The 18,388-nt window shown below is 35.3% G+C and overlaps 2 protein-coding genes across 3 annotated transcripts; both read right to left on the reverse strand.

Annotated features, from left to right (window-relative positions):
- Positions 1–175: 175 nt before the first annotated feature.
- On the reverse strand, positions 176–2,829 carry LOC127120683 (probable sodium/metabolite cotransporter BASS5, chloroplastic). The gene is made up of 8 exons (XM_051051198.1): positions 2,265–2,829; positions 2,064–2,143; positions 1,856–1,986; positions 1,545–1,738; positions 1,181–1,433; positions 838–1,091; positions 662–744; positions 176–526 (listed from the first exon to the last, which is right to left on the reverse strand). Exons 1-8 carry the CDS (start codon positions 2,410–2,412, stop codon positions 446–448), a joined length of 1,224 nt encoding a protein of 407 aa, XP_050907155.1. The 5' UTR covers positions 2,413–2,829; the 3' UTR covers positions 176–445.
- Positions 2,830–4,159: 1,330 nt separating this feature from the next.
- On the reverse strand, positions 4,160–7,398 carry LOC127120682 (probable sodium/metabolite cotransporter BASS5, chloroplastic). Of its 2 annotated transcripts, XM_051051196.1 has the most exons (8): positions 7,205–7,398; positions 7,002–7,114; positions 6,380–6,501; positions 5,999–6,192; positions 5,564–5,816; positions 5,220–5,473; positions 5,048–5,130; positions 4,160–4,632 (listed from the first exon to the last, which is right to left on the reverse strand). In XM_051051196.1, the coding sequence occupies exons 1-8, from the start codon at positions 7,326–7,328 to the stop codon at positions 4,549–4,551; spliced, it is 1,227 nt and encodes a 408-aa protein (XP_050907153.1). In that variant the 5' UTR covers positions 7,329–7,398; the 3' UTR covers positions 4,160–4,548. The 2 variants fall into 2 exon arrangements, with proteins under 2 accessions (XP_050907153.1, XP_050907154.1); XM_051051197.1 differs by lacking the exon at positions 6,380–6,501 and having other exon boundaries at positions 7,205–7,291.
- Between the last annotated feature and the right edge of the window lie 10,990 nt (positions 7,399–18,388).

Raw genomic sequence — 18,388 nt, forward strand, 5'->3', positions numbered from 1 at the left:
CGCCTTTAACACTAAAAATTCAAATATATTTTTGACATACCTAATTGTATAGATTTTAGGATGGCCATATATAATTTCAATTCACATCTTTATTTTGGCATACTTAATTGTATTCGTCATTTAATCTTTTAATCATACAAATTGTTTTTTGTTGTAAAAATATTATAATAAACCGTGTAGGAAGAAAATCATTTTTTTCTAATTTAATCGTATGTTAGATTCCATTACAATGTATTGGAAAAACGAAGTTTACTATCTGCAACTTATCATAGGTTCATTTCTCTCATGCCAAATCAACCACAAGAGATGAACCAATTCATGTAGCTAAGAATCAATTCATGTTATTTAAAACAACTTAAGCTGAATTTATTTGCCCTGTCAATTCATGTTATTTAAAACACACAAGAGATGAACCAATTCATGTACCCCTGTATCAATATTTTCTTCAGCTGCTAAGTTCTGACTTGCTCTTTATTTTTGACCAAATCAGAACAAGAGAAAAACCCATCAAAGACATAAGCGGAGACTGCAACCAAAGTTATCAACTTATATTACAATTCCAATAAAATAAATCTGTTAAACAGCTCTACTTAGAATAACTTGTTATGCAAGTAACTTGTCACAAACCAGCGCACAAATCCGTGATGATTATAGAACTTACAGAAACTGCAGAAGGCATTCCAACAACTGGATCTTCAAAGAATTTATTTGCAAGAGCCAGGGCAAGGAGGCTACTTTGCATTCCTGACATTGTTAGACAGATGAATTTATTTATTCAATAAAGTAATATATGCAACTTCAAGCACCCGATGAACGAAAACGGAAGAAAAGTTGTACCTGTCTCGAAGGAAATTGTTCTCTGCAATGGCTTCGCATCAGGAGAATCACGAAATACAAATCCGCTAAGAATATAACCAGCTACAAAAGATGACAAATGAAAAGCAACAGCGAGCAAAAAGATAGCAAAACCAAAGGAGGATTTAACTGATTCAATATTAAGAGCAAGTGGTGCTCCTGCGGAGAGAGCTGCTATCAATACCGATAGTGGAGGCAAAAACGGTCGAATAGCATTACAAATACGAGGAAAGAATCTGAAAAAAAAAATTCTATTATGAGAGGCAGCACCCTTTAAGAAAATACTAATGTTAACAAATTGATCTGAGCTGAAATATAGTATTACCGATTTAGAAGTAAACCCAATGTAATAGGAACAAGCACAACCTGTGTAATACTAAACACCATTCCTTTTACATCTATAGGAAGTTTCTTCCCAATGAGTAACAATAGTAAGAGTGGTGTGACAAAAACCGCAGAAATAGTTGACAACGATGTCATAACTATGCTTAATGGCGCCATTTGCGGGTCGGATAGAAAAGTAGCGTAACTTGAGAGCTGCGCTCCGCTAACACAAGCCAGCAATACGATCCCCGCGCCTGAGGGACACCGAATGAGTTTTAAGGAAGAAATTCAGAGTTCAAATCCTAAAAACTTACGTAACTACAAACTTTTTAACGTTTGCTTATAAAAAAAGGGATCGTCCTCACCTATTGCCGTCGGTAGACCAAATACGTTTACTGAAATTATGCAAAGAAGATAACCAAGAAGAGGTTTCACCACAAATTGACCAAAATAAGCAGTGAAAAGTTCTGCTGGCCTGTTAAATGCTTCCAGGAAGTCCTTTTCACTTGAATTCACTCCAACTGCAAACATCAAAAATCCTAATGCAGGAGCATAGTATCTGCAAGTAAATACATAAGTAAATCACATACAAGTCTTGTTTGTTCATATGCTAAAATATGAAATTAATCGTAAAATAACTCTTTTATCAACAAATTCATACAGAGAATCGACATACCTGCTGGTAAACCACGTAAAAGTATGCGGGAAGATTAGAGCTAAAAGTGTACTTGAAAAGACTACGTAAGGTAGAAGTGAATTTGCTTGCTTAAGAATCTCCAAAATGAACATTGATTTTTGCTTCATTATCTAATGATAGAAACATAATAACTTGTTTTATTTTTTATGGTAGCAAATAAATTATGTTATGTTTGAATCGAAAATACCTGAGGGATTGTATCGGGAAGCAAGGAATCCGAAGAGTTCAGCGATGCACATATGAGAGGTAGCTTGGAACTCCTGTACTCTGTGAAGCCAACAACAAAAGCATGCATAAAAGAATTTATTATTCTTTGCAGATAGAAAAACTTGGAAGAAAAGAAATGTTTCTAAACACAATGAGTGAGTACTACGTAGGAAGTGCGAACCTAAGCGAGTCGAGAATTTAGAAGAAACGTTGGTCGCGCATGGCACGTATATTGGAGGTTTTCTAACATGGAAGAGTGAAAGATGTGAGCAATAAACATTAGTTACATTATGCAAGTGATTCATTTTGCATGAAATTGTTGAATACATGTTTTGTATCAGAGTTTATATTCGACTTGACCAGCTAGAGTGAGGAACTGCTTTGCATTTAGCTGGATTATAAACTCCACTGAAAAAATTGTTGACGAATTATGGTTCGTTTGTTTGTATCTTCCATTGAAAAAAACATGATTGAAATTGTTTAATGGATACTTTTTCTATTTGATAAATAACAACAAGATATATGAAATGGACTGCATTATGCACTAATAAGAGAGTGATGTGTAAGAGTTAGTGGGAATGGACAAGTGGATTTGAATTAAATATTGGGTCCACTCATCAGCACAGATTCTTACTTATTTTAATTGATTTTGATGGATTATTTTCATTGAAAGACAAGTGCTAGATAGAATAACATGAAATTCGGTTCATCAAGAACTTAAGTCTCTGCATTCTGGATTCATGTTTGAAGAATAGTTTTTTTCTTCTTCTTTTTATTTTTTACAAAAGTTATTGATTTACGCATATTAACAATTTGTTTATATATATATATATATATATATATATATATATATATATATATATATATATATATATATATATATATATATATATATATATATATATATATATATATATATATATATATATATATATATATATATATATATATATATATATATTATGATAAACTAGTAAGTACATTGCAATCTATAGAAGATAAAAACTGTAATGAATGTTTATATTTTGGAATAACAATCTTTTCATTAATGCTACAGGTTGATCTCGCCGTGTATGAGATCATTCTTAATTTCTTATGATACTTCGGTTGGATTCATAGAATTTAAGCGAGGTAAATAACATACAAGTGAGAGAGACACTACATATCCGCTCAAAATCTTAAGGTGATAGGTGTATGGATCCTCTCACTTATAAAATGTTCAACCTCCATTTTTCTAAACCCTCCACTTTTCTAAACAACGTGGGACTTTTAACTCACACTTGTACACAACAATCTTCACCTCATGCGTGAGTCCATCCACTATGCTCCTCTTCAAGCGGAAGCTCTTTCATCCACATACACTTATACTGCCGTTGCAGACACTATAACGGAACACGCCGTTTGACCACCACATTGTCGGGAAGACTTTGATACAAGGAGTCGGTCCCTTAATTGAATCATCGACTCTTATACCACTGTTGGATCATCAAGAGGAACATCCACATTAGGTCAAGAGAAACACACAAGTTAGACAAACACCACATATCCACCCAAAACTTTAAGGTGATACTCTCACTTACAAAGTGTTCAACCTCCACTTTTCTAAACAATATGGGACTTCCAACTCACACTTGTACACGACAATCTCCCCCTCAAGTGCGAGTCCATCCTCTATGCTCCTCCTCAAGTAGAAGTTCTTTCATCCACTTACATTTGTACCGCCGTTGTGGACACTACAACGGAACACGCCGCCTGACCACCACATTGTCTGGAAGACTTTCGATACAAGGAACCGATCTCTTAATTGAATCATCGGCTCTGATACCACATTGGATCATCAAAAGGAGCATCCACATTAGATCAAGAGCAACACAAAAGTGATAGAGACACAACATATTCATTCAAAACTTTAAGGTGATAGATGTATGGATCCTCTCACTTATAAAGTGCTCAACCTCCACTTTTCTAAACAACGTGAGACTTCCAAGTCACACTTGTACACAACACATTGATCTATTAACACGAAGAAAAAAGAAAAACTAACTACATAACTAATGTAAACAGTTATTGTGAGTGTTTAGAGAAATAAAATAATTAAAATATTGATAGAAACTGTTAACTAAAAAAACATAAAATAATTGTAACAGTGACTAATGGTGAAGTGGGATTTTGTTAATCACCAACTTGCTTTTGATGTATCTATAATTTGAAAGAGTCACTAAAACATAAATAAATAAATGTCACTTATTTCACACCACTGGTTCAACACTACCCTCGCAAAAACCGTGTTAGAACCGGTGGTGTGATGTAAAGTACTTTTAAATTTTAATGGTATATAATGTATATATGATATCAAACTTCTTCCTGGTGTTGGTTTCTTCTCAGAATAGCTTCAGCAGTACCGGTGCTCGCTAAGATAAAAGATGGACCCAATGTGCATTATTACACACCTAAATCCATACCTTTCAGGTGTTGTGTTTTATCTCATGCTTTCCTCTTTTGGCCCAGATCAAGACAAGACCAAATCCCATCAATGACATAATAGCAGTCTGCAAAAAGAAATTAGCCATTTATATTACAATCAGATAATATTTTGATTTAGTGCTATGTTTCTTCCCTGTGTAGACTAGTCATGTCATACAACGATAAACTGTGTTTACAACAGTATATAGATGCTTTATTTAAATCCTTCTATTTCTTAGACTAAAAACAATAGTTGAGTTTTCCAACACAACAAAGTAATCAACTCAACGCATGAATATGCAATGAAGGGTGTTAAATCGTATAACATACTCTGTCTCTTTAAAACAAGTGAAAATGAAAAATAGTATTTTGTTCATCTCATTCAGACACATTTGTACAGTTATAAGTACAAGTGAAAGAGAAGATGCAGAGGCATCAAGACAGCTTATACTGATAGGGTACATGACTGTTATTGGAGTCTAACCAGAGTTGAGAATTTACCGAAATTGCTGGAGGCATACCCACAACTGGGTCTTCAAAGAATTTATTAGCAAGAGCCAGAGCAAGGAGGCTACTTTGCATTCCTGCCATAGGAGAAAATAAGTTACTTAAGTCTTAAGTAACATAAGCTAGTGAAAGCATTTGATGGGTGAAAATGGAAGAAAAATTGTACCTGTCTCAAAGGAAATTGTTCGCTGTAGTGGCTTCACTTCAGGAGAATCACGGAAGATAGAACCACCTAGTGCATAACCAGCTATAAAAGCTGACAAATGGAAAGCAACAACAAGAAGCAAGATAGAAACTCCAAGTGGAGATTTAATAACCTCCACGTTAAGAGCAAGGGGTGCTCCGGCACAGATAGCTGCCACCAATACGGACAGTGGAGGCAAAAATGGTCGAATAGCATTGCAAATACGAGGAAAGAAGCTGTAAAAAATAAATCACGTAAGTAAACAATGCCTTTAAAGGAGACATTAATGCAGAAAAGTCTATTTAAATTTGAAACAATAGTTGTACCGATTTAGAAGCAGACCAACAACAATAGGTACTACCACAATCTGTGTAATGCTAAACACCATTCCTTTTACATCTACAGGCAGTCTCTTCCCAATGAGCAACAGCAATAAGAGTGGTGTGACAAGAACCGCGGAAGCAGTTGACAGTGATGTCATTACTATGCTTAATGGTGCCATTTGTGGGTCTGTTAGAAAAGTGGCATAATTTGAGAGCTGAGCTCCACTAACACAACCCACCAATACAATCCCTGCGCCTGATTCATTAACCTCAAAAAAATTAGAATGCATATCCCACTAACTCTCTAATATTATTTAGCTAAAGTTACTCGGCGGCCTATTAGAAACTTAAAGGACTAATCATGATAATTGGTCAAATATAAAGTACCGCAAGCGTAATTTTTCATATTATTTATGACAGACCTTTCTCAATTCTTACCTATTCCTGCTGGTAGACCAAAAACAGTTACGGCAATAATATAAAACAGATATCCAAGAAGAGGCTTCACAACAAATTGGCCAAAATAACCAGTGGCAATTTCTGCAGGCCTATTAAATGCTTCAAGGAAGTCTTTTTCACTTGAATTGACCCCAACTGCAAACATCAAAAATCCTAATGCAGGTGCATAGTATCTGCAAGTACATCACATAATAATTACGAATTCATGACTGAGATCATTTAAAAATCATAAGTTATAGTTTAGATTCCATTGTGTTTCAGCTATCAGTAGTTTGCACAACTGCATTCCATTTTGCATTGGCAGTTTAAAGAGATACATCAATATTTTCATCAACCAATTCTTGAAGAACATACACAGACCTGGTAGTAAACCAGGTTAAAGAAGGAGGGTAGATAAGAGCTAGCAGTGTACTAGCAAGGACAGCAGGAGGCAGAAGTGAGTTTGAGTTCTTCAGAATCTCCAAAATAGTTTGTTTCACCGTCTGAGGAAAGAAATATAACAACCAAAAACAGTTATGTGCTGCATTACTCTGTTCTTAATTATCTGCGTAGCACAATTTTCACAAAAACCAAACTTGATTATAGAAAAGAATCTGCCATATATGACTAGTATTCACCCCGATACTATGATTGATATTTATACCATATTTGACTAGCATTTGTGCCATCAGAGGGTATATTTCTAGATCGATTATCTAGCAGTATATGATTGTAAGTGATGAAATGAAATCCGTACCATTCCATTAGAATATTAAATAATTCAAACAATGAAATACCACTACATTCCATCCCTCGCCCTCACCGCTCCATTAAATTCCATCCATTTCTTTTCATATTACAGTTATGAAATGTGAAGATCTAATCCAAACCGTATATGAGTTATTGTTTTAAGCTTATTTAATCTAAAATAGGTTAAAAATAACCCTTCTTAAGTTTATTCAATTGAATAGTAGTAACAAAATAATTGAAGATGTAATGGTACCGTGGTGGGATGAGAAGAGTGATTCGGAGTTGGATCGGGTGGGTTGGAATCGGAGAAGTTTGCAGATGCAGCACATTTGAGGGGAAGCCTGGGACTGGAAACCGCCAAGCGAACTGAAAAAAAGAAGAGAAAAACAAGAATTGTGCATTAGAAATAGTTAGATGAAGAAAGAGAAAATACAATGAGAGAAGAAAGATAAGTACTAGTAGTATTATGGGGAGAATTTGAACGCAGGGGAATGGAGAAGTTGGTGCAGTTGGCGCATCGGAGACGGAAGTGTGATGATAGAGGAAGAGGCTTGACTCTGCCTGAAGAAATCGAATTCATGTTTGAATGAGAGAGAGAACGTCACGGCACTCTTTTTATACTCTTTTTATACTCTAAGCTAGTACTAGTCAAATAGTGTTTCTATTAGCTAGATACACACATTTCAACTCATTCTTTAATAAGGAATCTACTTAATTTGATCAACCTCTATTTAGAGATGATCAAGGAATTTGATTCCTCCAAATCCAAGAATGAGTACTAGAGATTGCTCACGAGTATGTCGGTCAAGCAAGCAATCTTTTAGAGTTTAGACTATAGTTGAATTGATGGAACATAACGGGGAGTGGAGCGGAATGGAGCATGACGGAGCGGAAAGCAGCGGAACGGAATATAGATCCCACTTCATTGTTGGGTTACTTTATTAAAAATTTCTCATTCCATCACATACATCCCAAATTGGATAGAACAAAAAATAGAGATTTGGATGAAATTGGATGGAATGGATTTCATCCATGTTCTATTCCATCAATTATTTGCAAATCCAAACAATAGAATCTCATTAGTAACCACTCCATTCCATTCCATTTCATCTCATACCACCAATCTAGGCTATGTTTGGATACGATAAAATGAACGGAGCGGAATGGAATAGAATGGGGTGGAACGGAGCGGAATGGAATAAAGATACAATTTCATTGTTGGGATATTTCACAACGGAAGAGAACAATTTTATCATTCCATCCAAATTGAAGGGTACAAAAAGTGATGGAATGTGATGGAATGCATTCCATCTGATTCCACTTCATTCCATGCATTTTTAATTAATCCAAACAACAGAATTTAAATTTATTCGATTTTATTCCATCTCATTACATTATATTCCATCAATCCAAACATACTCTAACAAGCGTCCTAAGAATGTTCTCGTTGAAGTCATTTTGTTTTTCTTTATTCTATTATCCAAGAACTTTTGAAAAACATTCTCATATTCATTACTTTCTTAATTAATAGGGATGGATGATTGAGATTTTTATTTTAAAAAAAAGAATGTTCTCACTTTTAAATTTCAAATCTCTTGATTTAAAGAAGATTATTTTTCAAGTAAAAATGTGTAATGTTTTTGCAAGGTTTTAAACTCTTTTCTTTTCTTTAAGTTTGATTAAGCATATCTTATATCTTATGAAGTGAAAATCATATTTACTATTATTATATTATTAATTGATGTTATGGGTGTTAGCCCCCAAATATCTAAGTATATTAGTATGAGAGGAACATCCTAACTAGTTAAGGAATCATGAAAAATGCAATTTATGTGATTTTTGTTGTTTCGGATCAAAACTAAAATTATGCTTGAGTAAGGAGGTTGGACTCCTAGTAAGACATTGCAAATCTCTGATGCGGTAGATCACGGAAGTGCACATACATGGTTAACACCACAACACTCAAATTAGTGATAGAGATCAAAATGGAATAGAGTGAAATATGGAAACTAAAATGTACCTGGGGTCTCACATGTGTAGGAGTATTTATTCTTAGATTGAGCGGGTTGTTGGATCTCCTTTGGAGGCATATTCTTATTGGGCTTTCGACCGATCCAAAACAGTTTCTCCAAGGCTTGTCGTAAAGTGTTGAGCGAGAAATATTCTAAGATACTTCCTTCATTCTCTTTTATAAGCAAACTTTGACTTTTAGGTTCATTCATTAAATAATGTACTTGGACTATATACAAACTAGATACATCAATTATTCAATGAACCTAAAAGTCAAATTTTGCTTATTAAAGAGAATGGATGGAGTATATGGCAATCTGATATTGTTAAGTCGACCGCGAATGAGATCGGGTGTGTTTGATCGATGGAGATAGATATTGGGTCAGACACATTAAATGTTTTTCTTATCACTGAGGCATTTCGTATGACTTTTTTACAATTTACCCATAAGTTGATAGGTTAGGGTATGATGTTTCCCCCTAGGGTGCTTGAGTATACTTGAGTGTCACGGTATTCCCGGGGCAAGATCTAGTTGTTGCTCTTTGTCTCCTTATTTCCCTTTCATCTGGGTCATTGTTTGCTTGATTTGCTTCCCTATATAAGGATCATACGATTTCGTGAGTGGGTTTTTGCTCTCACCACTACTTGAACCACACTCATTCTTTTGAGAAATCATTTTTTGTGCCTGGCTTTTTTTGGAAACTTCTGATTATAGTGCCTCTTCCTTCCTTACTAAAGTAGTGTGTTGTCTAAGCGACTCTCCGCTCCTTTTGTTTTCCCTTCTTCCTTAAGATATCGCTGCCCTATGTACCACCTTCGAACCCTGGCCTTTATTATATAATTTCCATTCTTTTATCTTGGATATGGCTGACATAAATGGTTCCCCTGCTAACTCGATAAATGACTATTTTAATTATGACCATTCGTCATCGATGGGAATGGGAACCCCTAATGACCTAAATAACGACTCTTCATCTAATTCTCGCCATGGTTCAGGCATGGTGATTATCTCTGATCATTTTGAATCTGGAGATTCTTTTGATGGTCCTGTTTTCGAAGAAGATTTCTCCGATGAATCCTCTAACTCTCTTTCTGATTGGGGCATTAGGAAGTCTACTAGTGAGGTTCAATTGGGAAATATTAATTTTGTTCCTCCGAGGGTCATCCATGACTTTCTCCCGTTTGCTAGCCTTCCACCTTTTATTGGTGTTACTTCCTAGGACGAACGATTACTTCAATGTTTTGTTAACACATATAGGATTATGTAAGGTCGCAATACTAGCGAGGACGAGGTTAGACGCCAAATGGAGTTTCTCAAGGTTTCTATCGCGTCTTGGCATTACTGGGTGGATCACGAATTTCTTAGGATTGCATTTTTTTATAGTATGGCCAAAGTGGAAAGAGCTCTCAAAGAGGTGGGTTCGTCTCTTGATTGAGCGGTTGTCCCTGTGGTTTATAACAAGAGGATTTGCAGCAATTTCGGTGGGTATTCCATTCCATTTTATGAGCATGTGTTTACTCAATTGAAGTTCAAACTATCCTTTGATGAATTCAAAACTGGAGTTATGAGGCATTTGAAAATCGTGCCATCCCAATTGCATCCAATGTTTGGGCTTTCGTGAAGGGGTTCTAGTTATGGTGTGAGTATTGGGGTTGGAAACCATCTCTGAACTTTTTCTTCCATATTTTCATCATGGAATGTACTTCATAGGACAAGGTTCAAAATCATGGGTTAATTATGTTGCAACAAGAGCTTAAGAGATTTGCTGGTTTTTCTAAAAAATGGACGAATTTCAAGGATTAGTTTTTCTTATACGTCCTCAAACCCCTAAGCATCACCTCATTTTCTGTAGGGTCCTTTAGGATGAGTTTGAGATGCATGATTTCTATCGATAGGGAAAAGCTATTTGTGGTAAAGAATTCGAAAAATTGGGTTTAGCCTCACTTCAACCGATGACCCCATACATACGTCGTTTCTCAGGAAAATTTGACCCCGAAGGAGATATTAATGAAGGATAATTTGCAAGACTTCCAAGAAAGTCTCGGCTACGAGGAAGGGGTGGGTCCTTCTAATGTCGATCCATCGATGCAAAAGAAGAATATTATTGGTACCCAGTGTATAATAGGCGTCGTTGACATTTACAATAGAAGGGAGTTTTTCGGTGAGGAGAGAAACTTGACATGGATTTGTTCTATTTCAGGAATTATTTAATTAATCTATATTAACTCCTTGATTTCCCATTTTGTAGATACGAAGGCTTCATAAGGTATGTTTGCGGTGAGAAATCTTTTCAGTTGGCAAAACCCACTTTAGAGGGTCGGGGTGGCTACCTCTTATCCTTCTACTTCTTCCACCACTACTCCTGTAAGGGAGAAATTTAAGGGATTTCATGGCAATGATGGGGATCCATCTGCCCTTCAATATCCTTAACCCCTCTTCGTGGAGTTCTATCTTCTTTTGCAAAGACGCACAAAGAACCAGAAGGTCGGGTTCTAGCCGACAATGATAAGAGATATTCGGATCTGGATGTTCCCAAGGGGGGATGGGATCATAGCAAGAGGCTTAATTCCTATGAAGCTTTCCCCTCAGGGTTTAATGTTATTGATGTTAGGGCTTCATCTACCTTCTTTCAAGTTTTTTGGTGTCTTCTAGTCTTCGATACCCCATACCTCGTAAGAGACTCGGGCTTGTGTGCTTGAGCGAGATCTCTTCTTCCTCTAGAACCTCGGGCTTGCATTCCACATGTTTCGCAGCGCTTCATTGATGTTTATCGCGGTTACAGGTTAAGGCTGTTAGAAGATAAGCCTAGATCTAAAAGGGGTGAATATGTCCCAAGTTAAAAATTTATTTGAAAGTTTGACTTAGAAAAATTTATGGCGCGGAAGCAAGTTTCAAATATTTCCCGGATCAAAAATCGTCTAACCGAACCTACTATTGAAAAGCTTGGATATGCGTAAGAGTGTCAATGGTATGATAATAATCCACAACTTGATTAACACGATTCAAACACTAAATTGAATACTCTACTACAGTAACGATCTATCTCTAATGATAACCACACACGAAAGACTAGTTGACACAATTTGTCAAACACTTTAAGTGCAATCAACAAAGTTTGGATATTAGTATAGTGTTTGTAGTTCTTAAAACCAATCACTGTCAAATGGTATGTGATTACTACAACAATACAATTTAACAAAGAATTAAAAAGTTATTATCCAAACAATGTTGATCAAGAGATCAAAGTAATCAACAATTTATAAACTGAAAAATTAACGAGAGAGAGAGAGAGAGAGAGAGAATGCAAGGATTTATTTAGGCAGTTCCCAATCGACCTCACTATGGATACATCTGCCCTCAATTCGAATTTGAATTGAGATATTAATATAATAAATCTTACTTTGCAAATGTATGAATACAAGAGATGAGAAATCAAATCCCACAAACCCTAAGTTTGTTCTTGACTCTAGCACCTCCAAAAACCTTGATCAATCTTGATCAAGTAACTAACCATTCCACTTCAATTCACCTGTTGTTTCTACTTCCTTGCAAGACACCCATTGTCTCAAGGATTTCACCCGACTGAATTAATCCCAAGCGCATGATCATGTAACCAACAATGCCGCTTCAATTCACATGTTGTTGCTACTTCCCTGCACGACCTCTTTGTCTCAAGGCTTTCACCCGGATGAATTAATCCCAAGTGCACACTTGTTAAACTTAATATTTGTCAACATGACCCATTGTTTCACGCTACTCCCTTGATAACACACCTAGTCTCAAGGCTTTCACTCGATCAGATTCAAATTACAATATTTTGTCAAAAACCTTCAAACCCTAAAGATCTTGAAGGAAAACCCCAACTCAGTTTTCTTATTTGAATCCCTTAAAGATCGCAACCCAATATTCTCGGTATAACAAACCTAATTGGATGTTATCAATCCTAATATAGATGGCATCTAATCGAAAAATGATTATTTGTAATTTGATTGTGCGTATGCATAGATTGAACTGAAGATGATGAGATGCTTTGAAAACCTGGATTCATGTAGGTTTTAATCACTCTAGAAACCTTATTAGAGAATGATGCATGCATGTATGAAGTATTTATATGCATGGGTGATTTTGGGCAAAAGGAAATGCAAACAACTTGGAGAAAATATGAATTTTTCAAAAAAAAATTATCGTATAGGTCGACATGTAAGATCTATGTGTCGACCTGTAAACAACATGTGTCGACCTGTTCAAGGTCATGCATCGACCTGGAACAGCTATGTGCTTCCTATGTGTCGACCTGAGAAGTCAACACATGAAACAGAAGTTACATGCTTTAATACTGCAGCATACACATCGACCTATAGAATGCATGTGTCGATCTATAGCAGTGAAAATGTTTTTATAGGTCGACCTGTAGACAACAATTGTCAACCTATAGACAACACGTGTTAACCTATAATGCAATTTTTCACAAAACTTATTTTTTCATGCTTTTTTCACAAACACTTATTTTTCATGCATTTTTTTTATGCATGAGACCTTTTCCAAGTTGTTTCCAAATTCTTTTATGCTTCTTAATTCTAAGATGCACATAGAGAATCAGAGGATACCGTCCAATATACATTAACGCTAAAGTATCCTAGTTTTGACATCATACAAACTACATTTAAACGAGGTTTCACTCACAAAGGCGACGCTCTTACTCAAGGTGATCCCTCTAAGAAGAGATACCTATGCAAGAGTAAGCATTATATAGTCGTTCATAATCGCTCGCGACTGCAGGAAAAGCTTTATGAGCTCCATAAAGAAATGGATGGGATATCTGGCCTACAAAAGAAATGGATGGGGGAAAAAGATGCGCCAAAGCTACCCTATCAAGGAAACGACCTTCCCATCTTTGAGCATCTGATATGGAAGAACCCGCTTTCTCGAAATATGTAAAGGGTGGTGAAAGTGGTCCATTTGTTGCAAGGCATTTTGGAAAGACTGTGAAACTGCCCCAAGGTTGGCGGTCGTATACTCAGTCAACAAGGTTGTCAATGACCTGGATATTTCTTTTGAAAAAGTTACTCCCTCTATAATAGGCGCACATTTAACTCTAGAACAAACTTTAAGTCATGTTCTTCCTTTTTCACTTGTTTCTCCTTCGACTCTCAAACCTCATTATCTTCGTCTATATTTTTGAAAAATGTTCTTACATCCTCACCAAACTTCTTCAACTTATCCCTATCATCTGATCACTTCACCCTACCATTTAATGTGACATTCCTAGCCCAATCCTGTTTCATTTAAGCCTTATTAAAATCTCAGAGTCGGGAAGCAATCATGTATGTTAGACGAGGGAAACAATCTATAGGGGGTGAATAGATCATAAATACAATTTTTTTCGATTTAAAAATATGTTTTAAAAATTATTTACTATGGCAAGCAAAAGCAATTCCGGATCGACACTCGTCTATCCCGAACCGTTATTGGAAGAACAAAATATGCTTATGAACCGTAACAAAACATATAATAATGATGAGACAACAAATTAATATGTTTTTTCAAAATAACGTTTGAACAATGTTACACTTTGTAACCAGTTTCCAATGAAATGAGAAATAAAGAATTGACTGAGAAAATTTATCAAACACTTGGTGTGCAATAAATACCGAGCTGATTTTCTTTTATGTTGATGGTATGAAAAATCAATTGAAATTATTTAGATTGCAACTATCTTACAAAATCATTTAAAATACTTCAACATAAACAGAATTATCAGTATATGAAATTTTACACTAAATGAATTATCAAATTAGAGAGAGAGGGAGGGAGAGAGAGAGAAAGAGAGAGAGAGAGAGAGAGAGAGAGAGAGAGAGAGTATGAGTGAGTGAGAAAGAGAGAGAGTGTGTGTGTGTGTGTGTCTGTGTGTGTATATGTGTATGTGTGTGTATGAGTGAGAGAGAGAGAGAGAGAGAGAGAGAAAACACAAGGATTTATTTAGGAAGCTCCTTAATTGTCCTCACTATGGGTATGTCTGCCCCCAATTCCAAATAGAATTGAGATATTGGATTAACCTTTACAAGATTTATATACAAGAGAAAAAAAACAACAATCCAAACCCTAAACTCTAAGTTTGATGTTGATTATATCTTCTTTTCCTCCCTTGATCTTAAGCAAGATCAAGCGACCCAAGATTTCCAATTAATCCTCCGGTTACCGCTACTCTTTTGACAGAAACTTCGTTCCTTAAAGCTTTCACTCGGTTGAGTCCAAATTGCAAAATCCTGTCCCAAGTCTTTCAATTGATCCTCCGATTACCGCTACTCATTTGATAGAAACTCATTTCTTCAAAGATTTCACTCGGCTTAATCCAAATTGCAAAGACTTGTGCGAAAACCCTTAAATCACCATTGATCTTGGAGGGAAAACCCTAATTGGTTTTATCAATGAAACCCCTAAAGAATACTCAACCCAATTTGATTACACCAATCCTAAATTGGAATTTATCAGTCATATTTCTAGATGGAACTGAACAAGAATGATTATATGTAATTGTTGTGTTTATGCATAGAAAAAGGTTGAAGATGATGAGAAAAATATTTGAATATTCTTGGTTTTAATGTATCAAAATAATGTGTGTGTGTGTGTGTGTGTGTGTGTTTGTGTGTGTGTGTATGTATGTGTGTGTGTGTGTGTGTGTGTGTGTGTGTGAAAGAAATAACAGAAATAACATATTTTTAGCAAAATTACAAGTTTGGAAAAATTAAAACAGTATGTGTTAACCCCAAGAGATCATGTGTCGACCCACAAGTGTTATGTGTCGACTTAAGAGCCTTGTGTGTCGACACATAGAAGCTATCAACTTTGACTTTAAAAAGCCTTCAATATGTGTTGACCTCACAATTGCAGAAGTCGATCTCAGCATGTTATTTGTCGACCTAATGGACTTATGTGTTGACACATAGAAGACATAAATTTGTTTTTTGTAAAATCTTCAGTATGCGTCGACCTATAACTTGGATGTGTCAACCTATAACCTTGTTTTTCATATAAAACTATAATTTTGACTTGTAAACTTATTTCTAACCCGATTTTAGGTATCCTAAGATGAGAATGCACATTTAGCCATAAATGATAAGGTCCAGTGTACACAAATACTAAGTGTCATAAGTTTGACTTCATTCAAAACATTTCTAAGAGGATAGTGCACTCACATACTCCCCCTTTTTATAGTGGAAAAATGTACGAAGTATTTGACGTCTTGATCATAGCTCACCCAGAATGTGTGCACCCTTAGATACTTCAATCTTATATGAACTTCTCCCTCTTTGACAACATCAAAAAGAGACAAAGTCAAAAAATGTGAGAAGTATCATGTAAAATTTACAAAAACATATATAACACTCAGAGGTGTTGCAAAGATAGTTTGATCAACAATATCGTGCACTCACAGATCATTAGAATGACGTTAAAGTGAAGATTGATTAAACATAAATTAACATGAAATTTATGCAAAATTGTAATTTTTCGTGCAAAGTTCTATAAATGACATGCTCAAACATCAATAGCTTTAAAAATACTTCTAACATGAATAAATAATAGCATGAAACACATATGATGATGAAATAATAACATGAAGTCACTATAAACATATAGATTGAAAAACACATGATTCAACAATGAAATTTTTGGAAGTGAACATACACGAAATGTATCACAAAGTTTTAGAACATAAACATGCAATCATATACCAGAGACATATATAAGCAGCACATGAGATAAAACCTTATGAACAAAGAGATAAGTGAAACGATAATATCTCATAGGATGAGAGACGAATGATGCACTCACATGAAATGGAACTTTCTAACGAAAGCTCTATACCTCTTGAAGTCAAAATCCTTACCATTTTCATCTTTGTCTAAGTTCCTGTTAATGGGTATTTGAGTGTCGATTGACTTTGTATTTTCCATTCCGAAGCATTGAATCAACTCTTGGAAGTACTTTATTGACACACAAACGTCCCTTCTTTGAGTTGCTTGATTTTAAGTCTGAGAAAGCAAGTCAACTCTCCCGTTAGACTCATTTCAAATTTTCCCTGCATTAACTTTGAGAACTTTTTGACCAATTGCATGTTAGTAGAACTAAATATAATATCATCAACATAAATTTGAAATAGTTTGAAATACTTAGAGCATGGAAAATCTAGTAAAAGGCATATAGCCTCGAGGAGGGCAACCAGAGCATAAGTTTCCTCATAATTTATGTCTTCCTCTTGGTTATATCCTTGGGCCACTAGCCGGACCTTGTTCCTTGTTATCACTCCATTTTCGTCCAGTTTATTTCTAAAAACTCATTTAATGCCCATAACTTGATGATCTCGCAGAGGTGGGACAAGGTCACACACATCATTTTTTTAAAATTGATTTAACTCATCTTTCATGTCCATAAGCCAATGCTCGTCAATTAAGGCTTCTTTTTTATTTTTAGGTTCAACTTGAGACACAAATACAAAGTGATAACATAAATTACTTATGTAAGATCATGTAATCATACTCTTGGTGATGTCTCCAAGAATATTGTTAATTGGATGGCCCTTGGAAGTCCTTCAATCCAAGGGAAGTTCATTCATTTTAGTTGGAATCTCATCCTTCTATCTTTTTAGGATCGTCATCTTTCTCCTCCTCAGGTTTCACCACTTCAGGTTGATCAATACCTTCTTCGATGTCTTTGAGTATATATTCTAAAGATAGACCTGCATCATGAAAAGAAATACCTTTCCCAATATTTCTCAGACAAGATTCATCAAAAGTGGCATGCATAGACTCTTCAATGGTAAGTAATATCTTATTATACACTTTATATGCTTTGCTTTACTAAGAGTATCCAAGGAAGATACTTTCATCCGCTTTCAAATCAAATTTTCCAAGGTTGTCCTTACCATTATTCAAACAAAGCACCTGCATCCAAAAATGAAGATGTGATAAATTTGTTTTTCTACCTTTGAGAAGTTCGAAAGGTGTTTTGTTTAAAATAGAATTAATAATTATCCTATTTAAAACATAGCATTGCGTCGGCCCAAAAATATTTAGGTAGACTAGTATCATTGATCATAATTTTTTCCAACTCTAACATTCTGTTTTTGCGCTCCCCAACACCATTTTGTTATGGAGTTCTTGGAGCATAAAAATTGTGTTAAATGTCATATTTATCACAATAATCCTCAAAGAGGTGGTTTTCAAATTCACCTTCATAATCGCTTTGTATTGCTACTATGTTTAAACTCATTATATTTTGAGACAACTTTGCAAACTTTGTGAAATCTGAAAAAGTCTCATCTTTACTATGAAAAAATATAGTCCAACAAAATCTAGAATAATCGTCTACAGTAAAAAAACCATAGTAATTATCACCTAAGCTTTTTATCCTTGAAAGACCAAAAAGATCCATATGGAGAAGCTCAAGAGGTCTAGAATTTGAAACAATATTTTTAGATTTAAAAGAGACTCTTCTTTGCTTTCCCATTTGGCACACGTCACATAGGTGGTCTTTTAAATTTTTAATTTTAGGTAGACCAATAACTAGATTTTTTGAAACCACTTTGTTTAATAAATTAAAGTTAACACAGGCTAAGCGTATATGTGATA

Source organism: Lathyrus oleraceus, chromosome 2 (assembly GCF_024323335.1).
Source record: "Lathyrus oleraceus cultivar Zhongwan6 chromosome 2, CAAS_Psat_ZW6_1.0, whole genome shotgun sequence".
Taxonomy (NCBI): Eukaryota; Viridiplantae; Streptophyta; class Magnoliopsida; order Fabales; family Fabaceae; genus Lathyrus; species Lathyrus oleraceus.